This window comes from Merops nubicus, unplaced genomic scaffold (genome assembly GCF_000691845.1).
Source record: "Merops nubicus isolate BGI_N331 unplaced genomic scaffold, ASM69184v1 scaffold40888, whole genome shotgun sequence".
In the NCBI taxonomy this organism is placed as follows: domain Eukaryota; kingdom Metazoa; phylum Chordata; class Aves; order Coraciiformes; family Meropidae; genus Merops; species Merops nubicus.
The window spans coordinates 1-26,039 of NW_008627331.1; the positions used below are offsets into that span (position 1 = coordinate 1).

Below are 26,039 nucleotides of genomic sequence, written 5' to 3' on the forward strand. Positions count from 1 at the left end.
AGACGAGGCACGCAAGCGAGACCGACACGGGGCGAAGGGGGCGTGGTGTCTGAAAAGCCCATCTGAGGGTCTGTCATCAGTCACATTTTTGGGGAACAAAAGCGAGCCCCAGAAAAAACAACGATAGAATGGAGAATAGAATAGAAACACTATGGTTGGAAAGGACCTCTAGGATCATCAAGTCCAACCTTCATCCCAACACTTCCATACCCACTAGACCTCAGGTGCTACATCTACTCATTTTTTGAACACTTCCAGGGATGATGACTCCACCACCTCCCTGGGCAACCCATTCCGGTGCCCAACCACTCCATCAGTGAAAAAATCCTTCCTAATAGCCAAACAAATTAACCACTAGGAGTAGACCAGGACAGCACGGACAGGTGTATGCGCCACTTCCTTCCAGCAGCACATGTAACTGCTCTTCTAAACATAGTATAAAGAGCAAACAAGAACCACCTCATACCCAACAAACAGTGATAAAGAAACCTTGAAGCTCATGGCAGATCCAAAGGGCAGGACAAAGCACACACAGCTTTGCCATGAAGGACAAGACGAACTCAGATATAGGGGGTGGTACAAAATCAAATTTATCTGATGATGAGATGGATCTGACCCATTCCTACCTACCTGAACCATTTACTGAGACCAGGCTCACATCCAGGGAGTACAGAGCTACCCGTGGGCCTGCTCAGACCTGGAGAACTTAGAAACGTCTGCTCTGCTTCTTAGAAAGCCTGGTAATGATTGAAGCATGAAACCCAGACAGAGTGTTAAAGACTAGATGGAACCTTGCATTTGAACATTATACATGAAATTCTGAACAGCCTCTACTGCAGCAGCTTTTCCCGTTTTTATCCACAAACAGAAGGCCCCAAAATACACCCAGAATGTCATCCACACTGTGCCTGACACTTGAATGCTCAGCCTTGAAGATGGCTCAGGAAGTTTTCTTCTCCTCATTCCTTCCAGTTTCTTCCTAATGGAACCTCCTCACTGTTTTTCTGTCCATTTCACTCCTCCTTTTGTGAACTCCTATAAGCAATTAGCAAAATCTTCTTATTCATAGGGAACAAGACAACCAAAAGTAACAGAACACTTTGCAAAAAGCTTACACTCCCGTTCTGCTTCCATTACTGCGCTTCACCTACTTAGCAGCTAGAGTGGGATCACCTATTAGGCAGCAACTTTATTCAAATCTGTATTAATGCACACAATTAAGAGTCAACATGTGCCAGATTTCCTGTCAGGTTTAGCCTCCATGGAATAGAGAGCCAATGAGAAGCTCCTGCAACTGGCTCTTATCTTTTTTCCCCAAGAGAAAAAAATAAAACAGATCGTGAAGACACAAATTGGTTTCTACAATACATTAGTGACCTGCTCTAAAATGGTAGGGCTGAAGCAGTAGTCTAGCAAGCAAGCATCATATGATTTAGGAAAATCAATACTGGACAAGAAAGCTTTATGATTCCATTACAGAAATTAAGTATCAAAATAAGTAAGAATTCTAAGTATTTTCTACAGTCCTTTGGTTGATAATACTTTCCTCATCCCTGAGGATCCTCTCACAAACATGTATTTACATGATCAATGCCTTTGGCAGGTCATACTCAAAGTCCTACTAAATTGAAAAGAAGCAGTAGAAGCAATTTGAGTCAGAGCTTAGGGACTCTGTACCATGACTCACAGTGCTAAGGGTAAGGGATATACCTCACCTGCTCTGGGGAAGAGAGGCACTAGACCTTGGATGATGAGCTTGTGACACCATTCATAAAACAAAGTATTACCACAACATGCTATCCTACCTCAGACAGCATTGCAAAAATATCAGAGGCAAGAGAAAAAAGATCCATGCCCAAGGACTTGCCCTGCTTTAGTCAGGAGTTGGCAGCTCCTAACCATCAACAGTAACTTTTCCTAGTCAAAAGAGATGCAGAACTCACACACTCAAGCAAGAGCCCTTGGAAGCAAGCACTGCCCAATGTATTTATATGCCACATCAGGGCAACACATACTGGAACACATATGATTAATTATCCACAAACGTAGCATTAAAGAGAGTTAAACCCAGAAAAGATAATTAATTTAAGATTCCCATAAGTACTGGCAGAAGGTAGGTCAGTAAGGAAAATACAATTAATTTTCAGATGTGCTGAATTTTGGTACTATTTACTAGGTAGCTGATTTAGAAAGAAATATTCCAGAAAGATACCAGTAGAATAGCAGCAAATGCAGAAAAAAACCAGCATCTTACACATAAAAAAAGTCAAGATTGCGCATCGTATGGGCCAAGAAACCCTGCTAGCAATCAGTTAAATGCCGGTCAACTTTGCTGTCTGCAGAAGAGCACTTAGATTATTCAGGGCCCCAAAGCAAACACTAAAAGACTAACATTGCCCCAAAAAAGTTCTACACACAAAAAATTGACTTTTCTGTCCTGAGCAGAAGACAGTATTCCTCCAGTCTAGATCACTCAATTAGCATCTGTTTGATGAAAAGATAATTTCAGAAAACCTTTGCTAACAGTAAGAAGTCTCAGTTATTGACAGCATTGATAACCATTTAATTTTTATCCACATGCTGTACTGACATCTTAGGACACAAGGCATTGGTCAGACAGGGATAGGATGAAGATTCTGTCCCAAAGCCAGCAAAAGAAGCACTAAAATTTGCAGAGCCTGGATGTATGGAAATACTGATATGAAAACCAACTCTTCCAGCTGCAGACTAAGCAAGACAAAAACGGCATTCATTTCCAACAAAAATTTGTCAGGAAGGCAAATACTAGGGGAGGAAAGATTTGAATGACAGCACACCTTTTCAGACCTCTCTCCTTTAAACACCCCAGAGTAAAGGCAGAGAAGACGACATCTATTTAAAAATGTTTTCCAAGCTACCAAAAAAGTTGTGAATCCAGCACTTGCTTTGCCCATATATCCACTCTCCAGTTTCCCAGAAGGGGGATGAGAAAAACAACAGGAAACAAAACAAAACACACAACCCCCACCTTCCCCAACTAGTTTTCTGCTGTCCTTTGGAAAAGTATTTATTCACATTTAATTCAAGAATCAATTATTTTCTCTCTTGCCCTTCATATGAAGGTCAGGCCAGTCCACACTACAACAAACAGTCATCTTTTCAACTCACAGGTGATTACTGCAAGGCATGCTACAGCTGTATTGGATTCTTCTAAGATCTGCCCACTGCAGGCTGCATGGGAGCACAACTGAAGGTCCCACTGAGATGGTACTGTGAATTTCTAATATCTCTGCTCAAGGACAACAAATCAGGGTCTCATATCTAGGGCTGAAGGTAAATATGTAGTTCCATTAACAAGGATGTATACTTCAGACAATGCTGTTAGCAAGCCCTTCCTTTTTTAACAGTTAAGGTTTTTTTCCTCCTGACCATCTGGCAGCATCATAGCTTGAATTTTCCAAGTTTTAGTTAGTTTCTGACCATAATTTTCCTACATTATGTTTATCTGCTTGGTCCTCAATATACTCTTCTCCATGCCCGATTTCAAGAGGATGTAATGCAGTATTTTGAGAGGTTTTCTCCAAGAACAGTTTTCAGTAAGTTGTGATCTTTGTTCAAGTTTTATCAACATCACTTCCTTCTAACCCCAAAATAAGCTGCCCCCCCCAATAAAGGCAGCATTTCAAATCGCCTTTGCAGTTTGAAACACTAGCAAGCTAGAACTTGCACAAGTCCATCGTTAATAGTTAAGGATACATGTCAAGACCAACTTCTAGCCAACACACTCTGAAGTCTGTGTGAAGTCAACACACATCATCTGCTACAATTTGCTTTTAGGCAGCAGAGTCTGGAGTAATAGTTCATCCACCCCCAGGGGCAGACAGTACCACTAAAAGTCTTCAGAAGCACCTGGTAACCCCTATTCAGTACTATACTGGAAGTGCTTAAAGACTACTGAAAGTGCTCTGTCCTTATTGAAAAAAAAAATAAAAAATTATAGTGGTCAAAGAGAAAGAGACCCAGTACTTTGGGATGGTCACCTCTAAAGACACCTAGTCAATCAACTGAAGAAATCAACTGGCAGACCCAGCTGTCATACATTCTCTTCCACTTACAATGTGCTTGAAAGAGAGGTAATCGGGCAAATAAACTCTTAGGCATTTTTTTTACCTGAATTTGTCCTCCAGGTTAGAACCCCACACAGTGCAATACATAAAAAGGGAAACAAACAAACAAACAAAAAAAAAGCGCAATAATCTTTTCATTATCCCTCACGTGATACTTGCTATGGAAATTCCCAACCATGCAAAGAAGTATTTACCTGTAGCTAACACATTAAGTTTAATTTAGACACAGTATACATCACATATCGTGGACGTAATAGAAAAGACTCAAGCCAAAAAAGGCAAAACACAAACAGCCAATTAACTGGTTTTGTTTTTAGTAAAGTTGGTAAAGATTGTGTTCTACAAATGGTTTGAGTTAAAATTATATACAAGAGGGAGAACAGCAATTAATTTGCACTTTTGTGCCGCTCTGTGGTTTTACATAAATGTATTTCAAGGAAATGAATTGCGGCAGGTAGAAATTACAGTTATAATGCCAAATGCATCACTTTAAGTGAAAAAGTCCTCCCTTCTCCTTGGCTACTTTATTTAATATCTTTTAGCACAGAATTATTTTTAAAAAGTATTTTCACATATTTCTTATTAACAAGAACAGTTGGTTCAGGGCCACTTTCCTTCCTCCTAGAGGTGATTAGCAAACAGAGCTCCCATGGACACTGCTCAAGGATCAGTCTTCTTTAACATGAGAGAACTCTGGACAAGAATACAGAGTTCTTCACAGCTTTCCTCCAGCTGCAGCTTCTGGGCTCTCCTCCTGGTCAGCCAGCTGATGTCACATTAGCAGCTTTTCACTTCCCCCCGCCCCCAACACCTTAATTAGCTAAGATTAGTCTGTTCACAACAAGGCAGGTCCAGATAGGGGGTCTCACTGCGATTTGGAGAGCTGTTCCCCATACAACTATGGTTTCTTTGAATATATTAGTGATTAATTCAGTACGTAGTCATCAATTAATAAGTATCAAGTTGTCATCACTCTGTTGCCTGCAAAAGAAAAAATTTGCAATTTTTCATTCAGCAAGAAATGCAATAGGAACCATTTACCCATACAAAATTAAGCTCAGTTTTGATCATTCTGTTCTGTAATCTCCCATTTCAGCATATAGCTCCAACACCTGCACTGGGACAATCAAGCAGAAACTGTGTTACAGTAGCAAAAGCTCTAGATTTGCACTCCAGCTACAAGGCTTGTGCCCTCAATGCTCTGGAGTGTATTACAGTAAAGCATATTTATTATGCTTAAGACGACAAAAATCTCATCCTGCAAAACAACATGGATGCAAAACCTGAAGCTGTACCTGGATGGAGTTCTTACTAGCTAGTTGGCTTTCAAACATGCACAGCAACTGATGGGATACTTTCCCATCATCATCTCACATGCTCCTTTTGGCTATGAGGGCTTCCTCTGCCAGAGTACATCAAAAGTGCAAAGCTCCATTTCACAAAAAACTCACTACCTAAATAGACAAGAATCCTATTGCTAAAACAGTACTTGTTACACCAGCTGGGACTGAACAGGTGTTGACATTCAGCTCCATTTCTTCTCCAATAGCCTGGCTTCCTTGCCCAGTACCCATGACCATCTGGTGTGACATCCAGGTGACATGCAGGTATTCTCCTGGATGGCCTGGGGACATTGATAAGATCCCTCCACTCTCAATCAGCAATTCAGAGGTGTGTAATGTTTCTTCAGAAACAAAATTAAAAGAATAGACTCCCAGAGCAGTGAGCCGCCAGATGAGATCTTCATCTCTCAGCAAGACAGCTTAAAAAGCACCACTGCTAAGCCTGAGTTTTGGTGGCATCCAGATATTCACAACTGTGTTTCCAACATTCTGACAGAAGGTATTGAACCCATTAGCTTCACAGACACAGCATAACTTTGGGATTAAACTGGTCCCTGGCTGAATCACATTCTCTTGCTTTTTGCTACTACTCCCAGCCTAGTGGAAAAGCTTTTTAGAAACAGAAGACTTGCAAAACCCTAAGTAGCAGAGTCTTAGCTTGCTTTTGACTCGACAACTCCATGTTATTTTGTGGTCCTCCCACCAACTTCCACCAGTTTCTGCATGGTAGTTTTCATATGAGCCAAACTCTTAACACCTGCATTTAAACTCATAATTGCTAACCCTGTTCCATCAGCAGACTGAAGATCTAACACCAAACAAAGCACAAGAGAACAACAGATTCCAAATATTCCACAGGCTGAGTTCTGGGTGCTCTAGCATTTGTGAAGCAGCACTTTGCAGTGAGAAGCTAACTGGTGTACTTCTGGGAAAGCCACTTCTTAAAAACACCCTACTGACCTCTTACAGCAGCAGATGAATGGCATGGAAGTCCGTCCTTTTCTGTAATCAGCGTTGCCATGGTCCTTCAGAAATTCATGTAGATCTGTTACTGGAAACCCACTTTGCTGGTATTTCTGAAAGAAAGCATTTTATTTATAACGCATGAGAATTAATGGACATGAAGCATTCTAGAATTTCCTCTAGAGTGTAGTAGCCAAACCTAGAATATTTGGTTCAGTATTGCTGTAGGAAGAAGAAAAATACGATCCCACCCTAGAAACACCACATACGTAGTTAGTGGAACAAAGCAATCTAACTGACATAAAATTCATGCTGTTGACAGATTCTCTTACATTTTCTTTGCTGTCTGTAAGACCAAGCAAGTGATCTCAAGTCATACTGGCATTGATTCTCCCCTGTTCACATAAGCTGCTGTGCTCTGGGCTCATTTTCATGGGAACCCCAACTTTTTTTGAAGGGCCCTGCTGGCAATATTCAGCATTGCCACGCTGAAGAAGTGCTCTGCAAAACATTGGTTCAGCACACTGAAATGCCTCCTCACTGATCCACATCAAAGGTTCAGAGGGAAGAGTAGCAGTAAAACATGGTTTCACAGGTCAGACCATCCAATAAATTCAGAAGTAAAGACAGTCAAGTTGTATTTCGAGCTGCCTAGAAAGTGGAGCTCTTGCCTGGTCTGGAAGCTGTGGTTCATGTCAGATTAGCCTTAATCTGCTGGCCTGTTCATCTGACACTAAAACAAGAAAGGACACAAGCTAAAGAGCATGGTTACTCCACAAGTTACTGCAGCTACCAGAGGCATGAAGGAGAGACAGCACTAAAGAATAAAACCAAAAGGTAATTACTGAAAGCAATTTCACTTTCAGCCAATTTATACTGGAAATGGATGATGCAATTTTAACTTGCACAGGAAGCAGTGGGTCTTTCAGAATCCATTTCCTTTTAACCACACGTTTCCAAGCAGCACATTAAGCAAGCCTGGACACCTAAATGAGTTTAGAGTTATCTGCTTGGCCCTTTCTGCACTCCTGCCAAGGGGATACTCTCTGAGATGCCAGCAAACCTTACCTGACCTCAGCTTCTGGAGCCTAAGAAGAAGAAACTTTCCCTCCAAACAAGACTTACCCAGCTCTGTGTAATTATATTTAAAAATTGACTTTTTCTACTCATCCTTCCACTTACATTTCCACTAGCTGTTACCTTTTTGAAGCTAAGTGAAACAGCAGAAAATACAAAACAAGGACATGCACTACAGATGATTTTCCAAATCTATCATTGCTTAGTCATTTGGATGACTACCTAGTCATTTTCTCAATTTCACCACAGACTAAGTTAAAAGATTTTAATAGTATCACCAGTCATAACTAATGCTAGATAGTATGGTGTTGAGTGGTTAACAAGACTGAATAGAAAAATAATATTAGAATTGCAATGGGGAAAAAAAAGTTTTACCTTTATTGTGTCATAGGAGTCGGTAATGAGTGCAATAAAGAGACTAAGGATCATGTATATGAACAGACTAATGAAGGAGTACAGATACAACCGACTGAACACCCACACCAGCTTGCTCTTCTGCTGGATTTGAGCAAATGTTGCAAACATATCATCACCGTTGACCAAAGAAAACAGACACTCAGCCACTGTGTTCAGATCTTCAAACTGAAAAATAATGAGTACGAGACATCAATAGAATGTGAAGATCAATCATCGAGATTAAAGGGAAAGTAAATAATGTCAAAATTTTGTTTTTACAGAGTTTTGCACATAGTAGAAGAAAAAAAACCCAACCCAGTCTATCAAATGCTACTACACCATCCTTCCCCTGTACATTCACACCAAAACATACATGTCCATAATAGAACCATGTAGAAATAAAATCTTGGCTAAGCATTGTACATTGTCACCAGAAATAAGATGATATACCATGAAAAAAATAAATTTGTGATGCTCAACAGGTAAAACAGACAGACCACCACAGGAAGCTTAAGTTACTGAATTTTTAAGCTATTTTAGGCTTGCAGGAAAACATCATTCTGTTTCCCAAAGCACGTAAAGTGTTTTCACAAAATCTATGCAGTAAATCAGTTATGGTACGCTGGGAAGTGAATCCACGTCCTCTGGTCACACAGCTCTGCAGCATAACTGGAGTAGGGGTAATCAACCAATACTGTATTAAGAAGTTAGAGATAGCATTTGTTTAGACCATTCAAGCTCTAACGGTTATGATTTGTCTTACAATAATATCATCCATCTGTCATTCAGAAAATGCTGAGCTGTAGGTAAAAGCTAGATCTGTACTGTGAAGCTACTAAACACACCCTGGACAAAGTCATGGTGTCATTTCAAGGACATCCTCTTAGATTCCTAACTCTCCAGGCTGGAATATGCTCTGAGGCTAAATTCCATCCAGTAACCAGGTAAGAACACTGCCATCATTGCTCTGTCCCTACGAATAACTGGATTTGTTAACTATATTTAATTGGACAATATGAATTAATGTACAATGTTTAAATGTAGCTATTATAATGAAGTAACATTCACTTGAATTGTGGTCCTATATTGAAAAGATGTTGTCAAGAAGTATGTGTTTGTCAGGAGAACATACTGTTGCACAGGAACAGCAGGTCTGGACTTACATATGGCTTATTTTTAAATTATTATTATTTTTATTTATTTTAAAGCCATTATGAGACCCAGCAGCACATTTTCTGAGAAGGGGTGCATGGCCTCCATAACCCACAAGTTTTCATGCATAGGTACTGAAAGAAACCTGCCAAGGACTTATCACCTATAAAGCCCATTACAAAATTCCCACTCCCTCTCTCTGGCTGTAGTAGAAGGAATGAAGAAAAAGGAAAAAAAAAAAAAAGAAAAACAAACCTAAAACAAAACAACAAACCCAAACATACGTATTTCTATGGTTTCGATCTAAGGCCTTCCAAATTTTTGAGCACAAGGACCTCTCCCCTGTGAAGCTGCACAGCAGGGAAGGCTCTTCCCATTTCTTACCAGGGCTGGCTCGTGAGCCAGAGCACGGCAGGACTCCAGCCTGGGCTCGCCTGCTCTGCACAGTGCCACACTGCCTTCCAGTGGGGACAGGCCAACCAGCAGAAGCAGGAAGCCCCACGCAGCTGCAGTTGCTTTCCTTGACACTGATCTGTGACATTTAGCAAGAGGCAGCATTTTCATTTTGTATTATTAACAGACTTCCTTTTGCTCAGATAACGCATGCACTTGCTGCAGGGAAGCGACAACAGTATTTATGCTGTGCCCGTTATAAACAATTGAGTCTCTAGTATGACTGAGGATCCCACAGCACCCAGCATCCCACAGAGAAATGTACTGCTGTCAACTTAAATGTGTGCAGACTGAATACCTGCATTTCTCAAAAGGAGAGAGCTACTTTGTTACAGGAATCCAAGCTCTGAGGGTATAAGAAGCTGACACAAGCACTGTGGCGTGTGTCTCTCTTACAATAAATACTGTGCATAGCCAGAAATTGATAATGAGAAGTCATACATTTGTTACTGATTAATGGACAGCTAGAAATTATCACAACAGGAATCTGCCTTTTTTCAAACTGCCACATAGAGCATCTCCCAAGGGGGAGGGGGGTGCAGAAAAAACAAAAACAAAACCAAGCTTTGCAGGTTTTTTTTTTCTTGTGTTCTGGAACACACAAAGCCCTACTGTTGTACCCAGGTTTCAGACAAGACAACACACCAGGCAGACACTTTGGTAACAGCATCAAAAAAAAAAAAAAAAAAAAAGAAAAAACACAACACCCCAAAACCCCCACCAGACAAACAAACACAAAATCCCACAACACACCCACACACAGGAAGCAAATAAGACAAGCATTCATCCACCTCTTTGAGTCAGGATTTAGGAGCTGAAGTTACACAGTACAGGAAAGATTTGGAAAAAAAGTCAGAGTCAACGAAATTCCCAGAAATGCTACCAGTGGACTAGTGCCTCTTTAATCCAATCGAACTGGAATTGCCAGAAGAGGGCAAAAGAGGACATAGACCGATCCACCTCTAGTCCCCAGCCAGACATTGCCTAGACAAACCACCCACTCATCACAAACACAGCCTTGCGTTTGAGAGGACATGGAGCTCAAGCACACAGTGAAAGCAAGAATACAGTTATTTTGTTACCCAGAGCAGGTGGCAAGAGGTACACGTGGAAGGGGAAACCTTGCTGTGTTCTTCATGAGACAGCTTTCTTTAAAAAGCCCATGAATTTAAGACCTATTTCTGTTGTTATAACCAGGAGCTATACACACAGATACTCACATGTTAGGCCAGAAAAGGAGTACATACCTTTTCATGATAAGGCCCCAGGACAATCCATCCGCAGAAAGTATAGCCGAGATAAATCATCCCAGCACAACAACAAAACCGTAGCACTTTGGGCAAAGACGCCTGCATAGTTAAAATGAGCACCTACATACCAGGGTGGAAGAAAGGAGAAGAGAAGAAAGATGCAAGTTAGAGAGACCTGAGTAAGAATGGGAAATATATGCTTTAATTGTTGAATGTTTGATTCCTGCCTTACATTGTAGGTTTGAAAATATCCCAGGTATCTGATGACTCCAACCCAGGCAAAGAGAGTTGATGTTCCAAGTAAAATGCTGCAGACATCATAACTTGTGAGGTTCTAAGGGATCCAAACAGAGCAGGTGGTCAAGTTACAAAGCAGTAGGCGTGCAAGCTTGACAGCTGTTCAAGTTCCAGTAGTTCAAACAAAAAGCAGGGCAGTCCAATATTTAAAGTATGTTGCTACATCACAAAAAACAGACCGAGGTGAACTGCAGTGATTTAATGAGATCACCCAAATGCAGTAGTGCTGCAAATGAGAGCACATTTACACTCATACTCTTGTATTCATGCATGAAGAACTAAAGCCTTCACCTTTGCTATGACACAGTTGCAGTGTTAGACTGAATAACTCCAAATTTTTGTTTAGAAGATGTAAATATATGCTATTGTGCAGCAAACAAGCTCTTATTCATTATTTAGTAAAACATGAGCCATTATTTAAATGGGAAGTGAGCCTCGGGACTACAGCCCTTTCCACACTATAGGCAATTACATCTCTGAATGTGCTGCGAGCTGCTTGGAGCCTTATCATTTCTACAACCAGTGAAGTTTATAAGCAATTCTATTTTACATTTTACTTTAGAAGGCTAGAACTGGGTGTAATAAGCATGAGATACCTATCTGGCTGAAGATGTCCTACCCTCATCCCTCCACCTCACCATACAGCTGGAGGTTCTCAATGCTTCCCCTGAAGGCTACTCTGGGCATCTGCCTTTTGAGCTTTAGTACACATGAAGCAGGAGCAGCACACTACCTACCCTGTTTTTCCCAGAATACAAAGTTTTGTGAACACATGAATTGTTGACATAGAGCTCTATTGAAGGAAAACAAACAAAAAAAAAAACTGAAGAGCTTCCAGCTGGACAAAACACATGGATTTCAGCAAGTTCAGACTGGGAGGTCAAAGACTAGCAGGTGACACTGTCTGTGCCTGTAGTTTGGACAGGCCAGGAACATAAGCTATAGCAGCCATGTTTCCAGTCCCACAAGCCATGAAGACTCCTGTTTTGGCCAAGGGGATGACTCTCAGCTTCCCTGTACAATATTTACTACTACTTCTTACAGAAACAACACAACCCAAGCTGGTTTTGTTAGGAACTGTCTACCTGCAGGTCCTCTACCAGGGATTAGGTGATTTAGCACTGTGGAAATACGATGTTTAAAGAGTTGACATGGTCTTACTGAAAGACTTAGGGAAAAAGGGACTGAAACCAGTTATCAGTCTATCAGACTAGCACTAGGAAAAGACGACATAAGAACTAACAAAGGTAAACAAGATGACTAGTGACTATGACAGTTCGCTTTCGTCTGTCCCCAAGTTAAAACGCTACACTTGGTTGTAACAAGACTAGTTTTATCTGAAGCATTAAACTCACCTTAGCTTTTATTTCCATTTTTAGGATTGACCCAATGATTGTCATCACATCACTGATTATTACCAGAACGTACCATCCATTTATGAATTCCAGACGATCAGCATGACAGACATGACGTTTATATTTCTCCAAGAAGAAGTTCACAAATCTCTATTGACAAGCATTTAGATGTTTAGTTACACCTTGGATGAAAAATACGTGCAGATGCCCCAGCAGTTCAGCAATGCTCAGGTTTCACATACACCCTTTTTCTACAGAATTTGCTGGAATAATAGCTTAAAACTCATTTGCAATAGCAACAGAAATAAATAGGGAAAAAAAAATAAAAACTGGTTTAGGCCAGTGAAAACCAACTTTGCACAGAACAACAGGCTTCCTAACTAATCCCCAGAGCCTAACCATGGCTTGTTAACCCTTTTTAGCACCCTACATAGGAGTTTCTGTCCACCTCCTACAGAGCAAGGCCAGCCAGCTAAAGGAGTGAATATCACTTCCCACACCCAGCACTGCCTGTCAGCTTTCAACTTGCTCTTTTTGCTCATGCATAAAGGCTGATGCCTCCATTTGTGACAGCAGTTTGACAATAATGACTTTGTTGAATTGTGTCATCTTCACCCTTGTCTTGTTTACAAGCTACAAGAGGGATATATTGTAAAAGAGAAACAAGTATCTGTGCTTTCATACCCTACCTATCCTGAACTCTTTTTTTATCTCCCATAAGCCACATGCTTGCAGAATTTATATCAATTAATCATTATAAGCTGGCACATCTCATGGTCCAGGTCTATATTGCTGCAACAGTATTTGGACCAGAAAAGCCAAGTCTGCTTACGTGAAACTCTGCAAGCAGCTTGATATGAAGTTGGACAGGGCTAGTCTCAGTCTGCAAAGGAGGGTGAGCAGGGAAGAAGGTGATAAGAGATGGTGCTGAAGGATTGTGGAGGAAGAAGGAAAGAAATGAAAAAGGGTGGTTCCAGCCCCAGAAAGTCCAAAAAACTCAGACAGAGTTAGGCTGTATTCTATGCTCTACTTTTTAAAGCTGGCTTGGAGGGATGTTCATTGAAGCATTCATGTATTACAAGACCTCTGTGTGAATTCTACTCTGAACCAGGGAAGGAAGATCTCATGTTTTGAAGGTGCAGAATATGTTGGCTTTTAGCAGCACAATGACTCAGAAGCTTCTTTACACAAAATCTGGACAGAAAAAATTTTCTTCTTTTGCCCTCATGAGATACAACATACTTCATATTACAGCACTACACTAGTAAAAACCCATTCACCTAGCAACTGCCCATCACAGACATCTACACATCCTTTCTAGAGATGAAGGTAGAGTAATAGAGCAACCTCCTGCAAGAGAAATAGTACCCAATATTTCAAACCATATCACTTGACAAGCCTAGCAACAAACAAGAAAATCTCAATGCTTACTTTGTTTTTGAGCACTGCACTTACTTACTTTTTGTAGTCTCAAGGCAAGAACAATGGATCGTGTGCAGAGGATCAGAGAAGCAAAACAACTTAAGATGACAAACCCATCAAACACTAGGATATATTGAGTGTTTTTCTGAAGAACTGTAATGAATCAAAGAAAGGAAGTCGAGTTAGTCTTCCCATATCTCTCCAAGTACAAATCATTATAAAGATGTTACACATTGTGCATTTCAACACTCTCAGCCCATAAATAGAAGTGTTACTCTTTCTGCAACTGTGGAGACTGGGCACAAGAGTGAAAAGCATGTTCAAGTTCTTCAAAATAAAACAAAAGTGAGTATTTCAAAACAAATGTCCCCTTCTTACACTGTTTATCTGTCCATCTGTACTCCAACAGTATTATAGCAACATGGGATCAAAGAAACACAGACTTCTGGCCAATAGTAACATCACTAAATTAAAACCAAACAAAAAAAATCCCACTTAATTTTTCACTCCATAACCAAAATTGTTTGACTTTCTATACACTGCATTTTTTTCATCCACAGATTTATAAGCCATCATGTGAACCCAATCAGATGTTTTCTTTGGCTTACTCATGTCAGTTGATGAACAGGATGAGGAATGTCTTGCTAGATAGATTGTTACAGAGCAGGGGAAGCAATGGGAGATGTGTAACACTGCTATCATGCAAACACACATGCACCATACTTACCAGAGCCAAATATGTGCCAGTCTTTACATTCTTGAATGTCAGTGTCACTATCAAAATAGATTTTGATTTTTCCACTGTGGGCTCTATTATTGAAAGTTATCTGGAAACACAAGAGTGAATCAGAAGCAAGACTAACGAAGCTTGGTAACTGCTTTGACATTACTATGCATTATACAATATACAACAAAATAATATTTGGTCAGGTAAGCTTTAAAAAGGCTGTCAACATAAGCGTTGGTGCAGACAATTTGAGAACCTGTCACATATAGCATAAAAAAATCAGTATTCCAAGAAGCCAAGCTTCAGGGTTAACCTTTGCAAGAATAACAATTACTTGTTTCCTTCTCAGGTTATGAAGTTATCAGCTGGAATACAATACAAAATAAAATTGTCCCACAGCAACACCATTTCAGCAACCTTTGGGAAGGAGGAGTAAGGGCCAGGACATGCTCAACTGCTTTGCCTCTAAATATTTCACTTTCAATATAAAGATGATGACTACCCCTTAGCTTAAGCTCTTGTTACATACAGCGTTGGAAGTGCCATACCCCATACTCACTTACAGTATTTTGAAATGCATAGCAGTCAGGCAACTCACGGGCATGGATTGTCTGCAGAGCAATGCCTTTCAGCTTGAAGGAGATTTCAACCTGTATAAGCCTGAATGTTTTAAAAAGACTATAAATATATAAATACACACAAAAATACACACATATACACAAAGCAAGGAAACTACACAGCTCAGAGTCCACTATATTCACATGAAAGGACAAGCTAATTTAAAAAAAAAAAAAAAAAAAACCTTTACCTGTAAAATTCAAGCCTGAAAAAAGAGGAGTTCAGCTGCAGTTCAGCCTTCTCTCCAGCTAGCTTCTGTGGCTTAAAAAAGATACATTCTGGGAGAAGAAAAGGAAAAGCTGTAATTTTACAAACTTCATATAGAAAGCAGCATAAATCTGAGATAATCAGGTTGAACGACAAGTCCTAACAGGGCAAAATGTTGATTTTGAGCAAAACTACCTGCAGAGAGCCCCAGCTAGTGGGATCAGAAACAAGGTTTGGCTGGGATAGAGTTAATTTTCTTTACAGTAGCTGGTATGGGGCTATGGTTAGTATTTGTGCTGAAAACAATATTAATAATAGATGTTTTCATCATTGCTGAGCAGTGCTTATGCAGAGTCAAGGACTTTCCTGCTTCTCACACCACCCCACCGGTGAGAAGGATGGGGGTGTACCAGAAGTTGGGTGGGGACCCAGCTGGGACAGATGACGCCAGCTGACCAAAGGGATATTCCATGTTGTATGACTTCACACTCAGCATATGAAGCCAGGGGATGTTTGGAGTGATGAGGTTTGTCTTCCCAAGTAACTGTCAGGTGTGATGGAGCCCTGCCTTCCTGGACGTGGCTGAACACCTGCCTGCTGATGTCTTGAATTAATACCTTGTTTTGCTTTGCTTGTGAGTGTGGCTTTTACTCTACCTATTAAACTGTCTTTATCTCAACCCACAAGTTCTCTCACTTTTCTTATTCTCTTCCCTATCCCAATTGGGTCAGGCAGAGGCTGCATGGTGCTGGGGTTAAACCACAACATTCATGTGGCAGACCTTGAGAGGCTAACAGCAAGGACTCAGCTCTGAGAGGTGGCAAGGACACCCACCCTCTGAAAGTACAGACTCATCAGCATCCAGAATTCTGTATTTGAACTTTCTGCAGGGGTTGAAACCTAAAAAATCTCAAACCAAAACACAACACAAACCAAGCCACAACCCACAAGTGACAGCAGTTGATGAGAGCTTCCTATAGTTTACACAGTTGCCATTTCCAGGGAGGTACTAAAAATCAAGAGGAAAACAGGCAAAAAGCACATTAATGTTCCTATGACTGCCACACAATATTGGTTTTATATTCTAATGCTAAATTGGTAAAGTTTAAGTACTCCACAACAAGACTTTTTTAGTATACCAGTACCATACCCGTTTCAGTAGAAACATCTATGTTCAGCGTATCATTGGAAGGAAGCATCGTGCCTTTCTTGTACTGTTGTTTACAGATTTTTAAACCTGATCCTTCATGTTCATAACCAAGTGCCCCCAGGGATATGTTCTTTAGTTGCTTGTACTAGTTTAAAAACAAAACAGAAGCAGAAGTTAGAGATAGTCATCTTTTTTGCACTAGATAGAAACATTGCAATCTCAAAGCTATATGTATCAATACTGGGTTGGGGTTTTTTAGTATAAAAAGCTAAAAACTTTACTTTCACATAAAGTCTGTAAAATTGAGAGCAGATACTTTATGGGAAGTTAAGAGGGCAGCTGGCTACTAATTAGTAGTGACTGGTGACACAGGGACTGGGAACCCTGTACCTACTGGGCTGCCTGCAAATGATTAACCACATGCCAGACAGCAAGCCAGCAGACAGCGTTTAATTAGATGCCTGGCAGTGACTTCAATGCAGTATTGCTACTGACCACACACCCTGCAGGGATATCGTATGTATTTCTCATGAAGGGGTTAGTCTTCACACCACTTGAAACTTGACTGCTTTACATACAATCCGAGTCACAATTCTTATCAAATCCACCTCAAGAGTAAAACCAAAGCTGTTCCCTTTGTGACTGCAGAAGAAGGAAACCACACATTCGCTATATAACCAGCAACCAAGGAACATACATGGAGCTTGGGCAGCCTCCAAAAGTAATTTAATCTGCCTATTTTACACAAGCACAGAAGCAGCTGAAAACACACCTGTGAGGAAAGCACTCTCTTTTTTACTTACTCTAAACACAATACAAGTTACCTTTTTCATACGTTCGGATATAGTTGAAAACAAGAATTGGAATCAAATAAAGGTATGCCAAGCCAAGCATTGACCACAGACGGATCAGCCCTGAGCACCATCTAAGAACTCCATACAAGGCCAGACCTCTTCTGACTTGCCTTCCACATGTCCTCAGTCCACTGGAAGCAAGATATATCCTCTGATCCTTGGAGTCACGCCTTCCAGTCCTGCACAAGCAAGGCAAACCCCTGAGGCACAACTGTCCCTATAGCTCTTGACTCCTTGACAGCTGAGATCAATGACTGACCATGAAGGCACCTGCCTGCCAGCTCAGTTTAGCACCAGCTAGCATTGTTCAAAAAGAGCCAGATAGACCTATGGCCTTTCAAGGAAGAAGGCCTAACATCTAGCAGTTCATTAGTTTTTATCATTATCTCCCCTAGTGAAAGAGCTCAGGGCAGCATCTAGCACTAGTCTGCTCCAAAGAAAGCATTTAGCTTCCCAGAAGGCCTGAAGTAAATAAACATGAGAATTCAGACAAAGCTTCTCATTCTTTAAATTGTTCAGCTGGCTTCGATACAGATTAGACCCTTTTCCCCTTGAACATGGATTTTGTTATTATGCATCATTCAAGGTCTTCCTATTTTCTCCTTCCTGTAGGCGTTGTGATCGCTCGCCCATCTCATTGGATACAAAATCCTAGCAGCCATTAACAGCCACACATTTCATGTCCAGAAGGAGCTGCAATAGGAACTACCACATCTCCATACGAAGCTCTGCCTCCCAGTGCCACTTTGGCATTTGCCATGGCTGAGCTTGCACCAAGTTTAGACAGCCCAGGAGAAAAGCACAGCCTCCATACCCTGTTAGAACATCATCTTAGCTCGGAGAAAACTAAGGAAGCCAAGTCTGACTAACGCAGGTCAAGTGAGTGGAAACAGTTAGTCAGAACTCCACATCCCTCTGAGGACATCTCCAGATCACCACATTGAAAAGCCTTGCTCCATCCACGTGTACTTCCAGGCTCTGCCCTCCTGACAGCGTAACATGTGGCCCTGCCTTACTCACACATCACTTTCAAACACTGTGCAACAGCAAAAGTTCCCATTTATACATTTCTAAGCAGCCTCCGAGCAGCCAGCAGAACATGCTGGTCCTACAGACTCTACCACGGGGCACAACACAAGTGCAACAACTTCACACAGCTTCTTCATAACAGAAACTTCCAAACTAGACCCAGGAGTACAGAAAAGCTGTCTACTTGTCCAAGTGGAAAAGTATGTTTGGGTTTTTTTTGGTGGTGGTTTTGTTGGTTTTTTGGTTTTTTTTTTTGTTTTGTTTTGTTTTTTTTTTTTTTTTTTTGGTTTTTTTTTTTTTTTTTTTTTTTTTTTTTTTTTAGGGAGTAGGGGGAGTGGTGTCAAAAGTGTACCACTGAGATACTGACACATTATACAAAGCCTAAAATTCAGTTTTTACAATTCCAGTTTTTCTGTATACTATTAGCACCTTCTGCAATATCACATCCTTCTGCTTGCCCCATACCTGCAGCCCCCACCCACTCACCCATTTCAAGTTAAAACTCAAATCAAAACACTAAAACCTATGGCTTCTAGTTGCCCATTTCAAAATAAAAAACCTTGCTTTTAACTTAGGATTCGCTTGGCTTGGCTATTCCTAGAGGGCATCCTTTAAAAAATAAATTAAAAAAATAAAATAAAACAAAAGCAACACCTGTAATAATTTTTGCCTGAAGGCAGTTTTTTGAAATCTTACTTGTGATAAAAAGCGCCTCAGGAACTCCATATGACACTAAAGAACCCAGATTACACAAAATTAATCTCCTTAAAGCACACGTCTACATTTATACAACACAGACATTTTATAAAGAGACCTTCTTCTGATGCCTCCTATAACACATTGGCTCACACTTGAAGATAAAAATCTATTATTTCACTACTGTCTTCTATCTGGTCTTCACCTCAGCCTTAGTGCCTACAAAAGAAGGAAAGTGAGACAAAGCAAGGAAGGAAGGAAAAAAACCAAACCGCATACCACTACAGTTTATAGCAGAAATAGTGGCAATATTGAGATTTCAAAGGAAGACTGAGAAAACTGCTTCAACACTCAATTAACATAGCAGGAGTGAGAGTCTTGGCCTTGCCCAGCAGAGCAGAGACAGCACATTTGACCTGTTGATGCCTCTGCTGCATCTTAGAGGAGATGGCAGAGGAGCAGCAAGTTCTCACATGAGTGCATGTTTAAGGAGGTATAGCCTTCACACCACTACAACTCCCAAACCCCTGCCGGGCATAACTGTTGGCAGCAAAACTTTTAAACCAAACATCAGAGTGGATGGCCAAAGGTCAGGGAAAATGAACAGAAGAAAGTGGCTTTAAATCACCTTTCATCCAGTGTGAATCATTTCTGGGCTTATCATCATCTCCAAACACAAGAGATGTTTCATTTCACCACACGTGCACTTTCATCTTGTGAATTCTGAATGTATTAGTATTAAATACAAACACATTTGCTGAATTTTCATCCTAAATTTATTCACTTTCCTCCCACAATTGTAAAGCGACTGTTCCTTAAAATTCCATTCCTAAGCAGGGTGACTGCCCCTACATTCCTGAAAAGTACCATATTGCTCATTTTGAGGTCTCTGGCACTCACTACAAAGCTGCAATTCAGTATAGCTCCAAGTACAAATTTTTTTTAATAGCACGCATAGGTATATCCAGGCCCACAGCTCTTCAAAATATGACCTAAGGAATGGTTCCACTTCATGCAAGATGACCAATTTTCAAGCTTTCTGGATTGCAGTATCATGAACTGAATAAAATTTTGGTTTAGATTCATCTCCAGGGACAAAAATGCAGACACCTACACATGAACATCAGGACACCCCACCTACACTGATTCACTGAAATCTAAAAACTGAAATCCAAGAATGGAGACAGAAAAACAGAACCTTAGCAGAAGCTTATGGCTATAGCTTTGGCTTTAACACTGTTCATTATAAATACACACACTTACCTGATTAATAACATAAAAAATGCTATCATAAACATCCTGTTGTGTATATATACTGCAGCTGTAGTCATCTTCATCAACTCCAGAATACCCTTTCAGGAACAGGTGTTTAAAAGCAATAGTGTTTTCCTCTTTGAATGAGACCACCAATTGGTTACTCAACCCAAAAAAAATAAGCTGACAAGAGGAAAAAAAAAAAAACAAACCAACAATTAATTTTGAACACTGGTAAAGCAGCAACATTTTGGAAACAGCTTTGCATTAAATACAAAACACAGAAGTGCCTGTTGCTGTAATCCTGATGAAATAGGAGCAAAGAATCTGTTAACTAATGCCATAAAACTACTAAATCGAGGTTACCACATGCACGGTAAGAAAAACAGAAATTTAGGTCTCCTACTGTTTCAAAAATATACAGCACAGCAACTAAACAGACGGCTGAATCACTGCCACTTTTCACACACCCTGGACCAACAACTCCAGTGGGAATTTGCCAAACCTTTTGCTGAAGCTGCAAATGGCAGAAGAGCAAACCTACCAGCACAGCCTGCTACCCCAGAAATGCTTTCCTATGGGACAAATTGCTGCCCCTTCTTCCTACCTCTGGCGTCGCATAGGATTAGAGCAAAACTATGTGGGACCCCACAATAACAAAAAGCATCACCTGCCTAACTCAGATGCTGCTTAAGAAGGCTATAACAAGAAGCAGCAGCAGACAGCGGAGTTACTACTCAGTATTTGCATTGCCCAACCATATGGATGCTCCCATTCCCACCACCACCACCAGTGAAAACAAAAATAGCATCTAGAAGATGGAGGGGGGAAAAAAAAAAAAAAAGCAATGAGTTTCTCACAGGCATAGTAGAAGGAAGATATCCCAAGCCCCAAATAGCTCTTTCATCCTAGGTTTGAACTGCTTACTAACAGCAAACATGGAACTGTCTTATTTCTCCATGGAGTTTCCAATCCCCACAAGAAACTGAGAAATAGAGAAGGAGCAAGAGTGAGAACCTGAAGCAAAAGAGCTACAAACTTAGAAATCCACCAAAGCCAACCAGCAAGTTCCACTAACAACCAAATTGCTCCATTTGAAACAATGGAAACTAGAAAGCACACCTATTTCCACAACCACCCACCACTGGAATAAGTGTTCCTTTGTCCTAGAAAGTAATTGCTTAGATTTTAGACCAGGCTAAAAGAATACATGCAGCAGGACTGTTTAGTGCAAGGTTGTTTGGTTGTACAGCAAAGTTACAATCAAGATAAAGGGATGACACCAGCTCTGTCAGATATGTAGTCCTCAGACTGAGGACTGATCTTCACTCTTTTAGCCAAGTTTTAAATCAACTATTTATATCTTCAGTTAATTGAAAAAAAAAAAAAAATCACTAACTGAATGCTACAAATAAGTCTGCAGCACTCTAATTAGTATCTTAAAAAAAAAAAAAAAACAAAAAAAACACCAGGGAACTTCCAGCTGCAATACAGAAAAATAAAATATACTCAGTTGGGTTTCCATAGGGGACTCCCTTGGGGATTTCAGTTCTGTACTGGAGTAAAACTCACACCCCATGCTGGGACAGAAGTTTCTTCTGCTTTTCAGTCAGGCAGATAACCCAGCTGCTGCACCACGCTGCAGAACAAATGTCATGACTAACCGACTGACATCCAGCAGAAGCAGCTAGAAGGTGCCTTAACATATTCCTAAATTGTCCTTTAAGGGTCTTGTCCTCACTCTGAAATACAAAGATGCTTGTTGAATCTGTCCATTTACTATTAGCTCACATCTGAGACCTCCCTGCAGAGCAGCAAGACATTTTCCTTCAGAAACTATTTTCCTTTTCTTGCTGACTACTTGTCTGGCATCCAAGTAAGATCCAGGGTTGGCAAGAAAAATCTTAAGCAGCAACCCAGAAAAATCTTATGGCCTTTGAAAGCCAAGCAGCAGAGCACCCGTTCTGCTCTCAAAGGACAGCAGGAGGCTGAGACAGCAGACAGAAAAATTACACATTCAGTGATTCTCCCAAGAATATGTCAGTAGGTTAGGATGGATTGAAAGTACGGAATCTTTTCAGAGCCATGTGAAGTCACATTTTGTCTCATTACTCATACACAAAAGTTATTACCCTGTCCTCGAAGAGAGGTGCAGCTGCCATTAAGGAAAGATGGGGCACCTCTCCTCTCAGCTCACACTGTGCTCACACTGCTCGCCTGTCCCCTCCTCCTCCCCACACCTTAATATGCTCCCTGTTCTCAGCAGCTCTGTCGTTACAGGTCACAATTATGCCAGCACTAGTGTAAATAGCTTATTTTAGCTAGCTTTGCCTAGACAGACCGAGCATCACCTCCTGCTCCTGCCTGCAGACAGAGCTCAGTCATAACTCCAGCATGGCAGAGCAGCAGCAGCAGAGGCTGGACCCTCTCAGACCTCAGCAGGGCCAGAGACCCTGCCTCATCTTCCCAGCAGGAGATGAGTGACAGCAGCCAATAAACCAGAGGGACACGTAAGCCAGGGTTACACTTCATTCTAGTGGGCAAGTCAAACACAAACCTGTAATTCTGCAACTCAGCATGTTTTTAGGAGTTGTATATTTAGCTGTTCTTGCAGCATCAGATGTCAGAGTCCTGTGTTTCAAAGGTCCAGAAAAGTAATTTCTACTCAAACACGTGTCCCGTTTTGCTTCCCTCAACCTCCAGTCACCCTTTCATAGTGGATTGTAAAATAACCAACTATGTTGTGATAGCAGTACAGCTTAAAAAGACCCTCCTTGCTTGCCTTTTACCTCTCTAAGGGTACACAACTGTTTGAAATGCACCATTTGGTGAGAGATGCAAGGGGCACATCTGATAACTGTAGCCCAGTCATCCCCATCACCACCAGAGACTGCAGCATTTTCCCCATTGAACAGGTGTATTTCAAATTACTGACTAGATTTCAAGAAATACTGGTTTTGAAACCATTCAGTGAAACTATGATCTAGGAATGCAGGAGGAAGCAGAGCACAGAGCAGCGTTGTGACAGTAAGCCTGAGGACAGTGCTTGATTTAGTGGGAAGAGCAATGGGTTTTAAAGTGTTACCCTAAAATCAGCAAAATACCTCATCAAATACTGCCCCAGAATCTCAAGAAGGCTTTTGGAATTTAGTTCATGTTATTCTTCCCCCATGAATGCACCTTTCACAGTATTTTCCTCTTTTTGGACTGAACCAGAAGTCCAAGTACAAATATCTAGGGCTGGCAAAGACCCAGGGCCCCAGACCTTCTTCCCCTGCACATCACTGATAGCTTTCCAAGAGTGAAAACAGAGGAAGGATTACCTGTGAAGTAACCATAAGTATCTTCAAAATCTGCAAAGTCAGTTTCCATGGTATTTGACGTCTTGCTCTGTATTTTTCACATGGGTTCATGAAGTAAAACTTCAAGTCCTCTTTCAGAGATGTCTCTTTTAGATCTAAGTCTGACTGTGCCATCATATTTCTGCCATAAATAATACATTAGTTAGAAACCAACACAACACGGACAATTTCCTCATATGGCTTTTCCACCTCAGATCACCACAAGACACAGAAGGTCTGTAACAGTTTTCTGTTTATTTGTTTTACAGTAAAATGCAAGAAATATTTCCTCATGATCACATCAGTTAAAAAATCACCCAGTCACATCATATCAGCAAAACATAATATTTATACAACACTTCTGAAGAAATAGACATTAAGTATCAGGACCTGTAATAGTAATAGCAAGTCTACATTTATCTCTTTCTTAAAACTAAATATTTTAAATAGAGGCCACTATTAACACATTTCTCTGAGTAACCTGCATTCTATCACCAGAAAAAGGTGTCCTAAATACTAAACAACCAGAGCAGGCTTCACAGCATGCTTTTGTATGAACATGTAGCTTCAGGGGCTAAACTCACAGATATTTATTTAAATAAATGGACATGTAAAAAAAAATACATAAAAATATCAGAAGAACAAGAACAGAGGACTGTTGTTGTAGGTGTCTTAAATCACTCTAGGTTTCTCCCTCTCAGCTGAATGGGACATTGAAAAGTTTCCCCTTCTCCTAATCTTTTAAATCCTGTTTTTCAGTACTGTAATTGTCAGAACCTCCCTACTTCACACAGAGATCAGAACCAAACTTGTCATTTTTTTCCCCTCCCTCCATGTGTTAAGGTAGAGCAATCCTATCTGAAACTGGCTGCAAGCTGATAATTAGTCTCATTTATGACCCAGAAAAGTATTCCCCATGTTCTGGATTTTACAAATGATAACATTTTCTCTCAAAGCCAAAATCAAAAGCATGAATTCCAAGTTTTCAGATGCATTCTTACTTCTTTTGTCCTCACCTGCCTGAAGTGTACAGGTATTTAAGCCCAAACTGTAAAGCCCATTTAATTTACTAGAAACAGCTATTTTGTAAGAAGACAAACGAGAGTTAAAAACACAGTACAGTCAACACTGTGGTGTTTCCTCATAAGAGGAAGTGAAAAAAAAAAAAAACCCAAACAAAAAATCTATTTTAACATTAGAATCTCAAAGGTTATCTTCATTACACAGTCTTAAATCAATCATTCATGAAGATGATTTTGATTTTGAGACAGGGAAAAACACACTAAAGGTTTTAAGAAACAGGAACTGTGGCATACACGCCCATTTAAATTTACAATAAAACTACACTTGACTAGTTTAATAATGTTTAAGATATAAAAAACCTTGACAAATGTAAATGTGTCTGACAGAAAAGCCTGTGATAGTTACAGCTGAGCATATTGTTTAGGGAAATAGGTACATGCATTTTTCAGTTCTCCGCTGACACTCAAAGACATCACTGCTCCTGTACCAGCTTCTCTTGAATGCTCAGAAGCATTTGTGTGGGTGCACAATGAACAAGACCTAACCCGGAGTAAACATCACAGGAGCAAGTGGGAAAGGAAGAGGAAACACAGCAGGTTTAAACTGGACTGTGTCAAGATTTAAAGCACGAATGCATGACACAAGAAGCACTCCAAGACCTCAGCAAACTCCTCCCCTAAGCCTCCAGTAAAAGCATATCATAAGTGACATCAGAAAAAGAAAAAAAAAACACAAACCCACACTAAACCCACCAAAAAAACCCCAAACAAACCACCAAACAACAAATTCACATAACAAACGCTATTTCCTTTGATATTCAAATACATACCATGGAAGACCTGGTGGTTTTTTCCAAAGTTGTCTTTCAAACCCTTACAGCTATCCTAAAACTTGATGCTGACTAAGAATGACACTTTTACACAACCCTCACGTAACTCCACTGGCTAGCGATTATTTTCACTGATGCCTTTAGCTTCCTTTATTAATTAGCTGTGAAATTGCGAGGAGGAAATTCAGCCAAGGAAAGCAACATACTTTTTCAGCTTAAGAAGAGATGAGATTCAAGCCTATATCACTGTTTGGCTTTGCCTTCTGATAAAGAATAGGCATTCTCTGGCGTAATACTTAAGAAATATTTCATTGGGCAGTAACAACTGTTTTCTAATTCATTCATTTCTAGGAAAGATTCAAAATAGCATCCAAATAAACTGCAGAAGTAGAACCTTCAACCAAAAAGCGTTAAAGTTAAGCTCTGAGTTATTAACAGTGGCTTACCAGATTTAAAACAAGTTATCTAGTTCTACCAAATGTTTATTAGCCTAATAA

At 40.4% G+C, this 26,039-nt stretch overlaps 1 protein-coding gene across 1 annotated transcript; it reads right to left on the minus strand.

Annotated features, from left to right (window-relative positions):
• Positions 1–5,050: 5,050 nt before the first annotated feature.
• Positions 5,051–23,834, minus strand: MCOLN2 (mucolipin 2). Its single transcript, XM_008946258.1, has 13 exons — positions 23,673–23,834; positions 20,359–20,532; positions 16,517–16,661; positions 15,350–15,437; positions 15,105–15,201; positions 14,542–14,641; positions 13,852–13,967; positions 12,393–12,542; positions 10,973–11,074; positions 10,738–10,860; positions 7,865–8,071; positions 6,410–6,525; positions 5,051–5,087 (listed from the first exon to the last, which is right to left on the minus strand). Exons 1-13 carry the CDS (start codon positions 23,826–23,828, stop codon positions 5,051–5,053), a joined length of 1,611 nt encoding a protein of 536 aa, XP_008944506.1. The 5' UTR covers positions 23,829–23,834.
• Between the last annotated feature and the right edge of the window lie 2,205 nt (positions 23,835–26,039).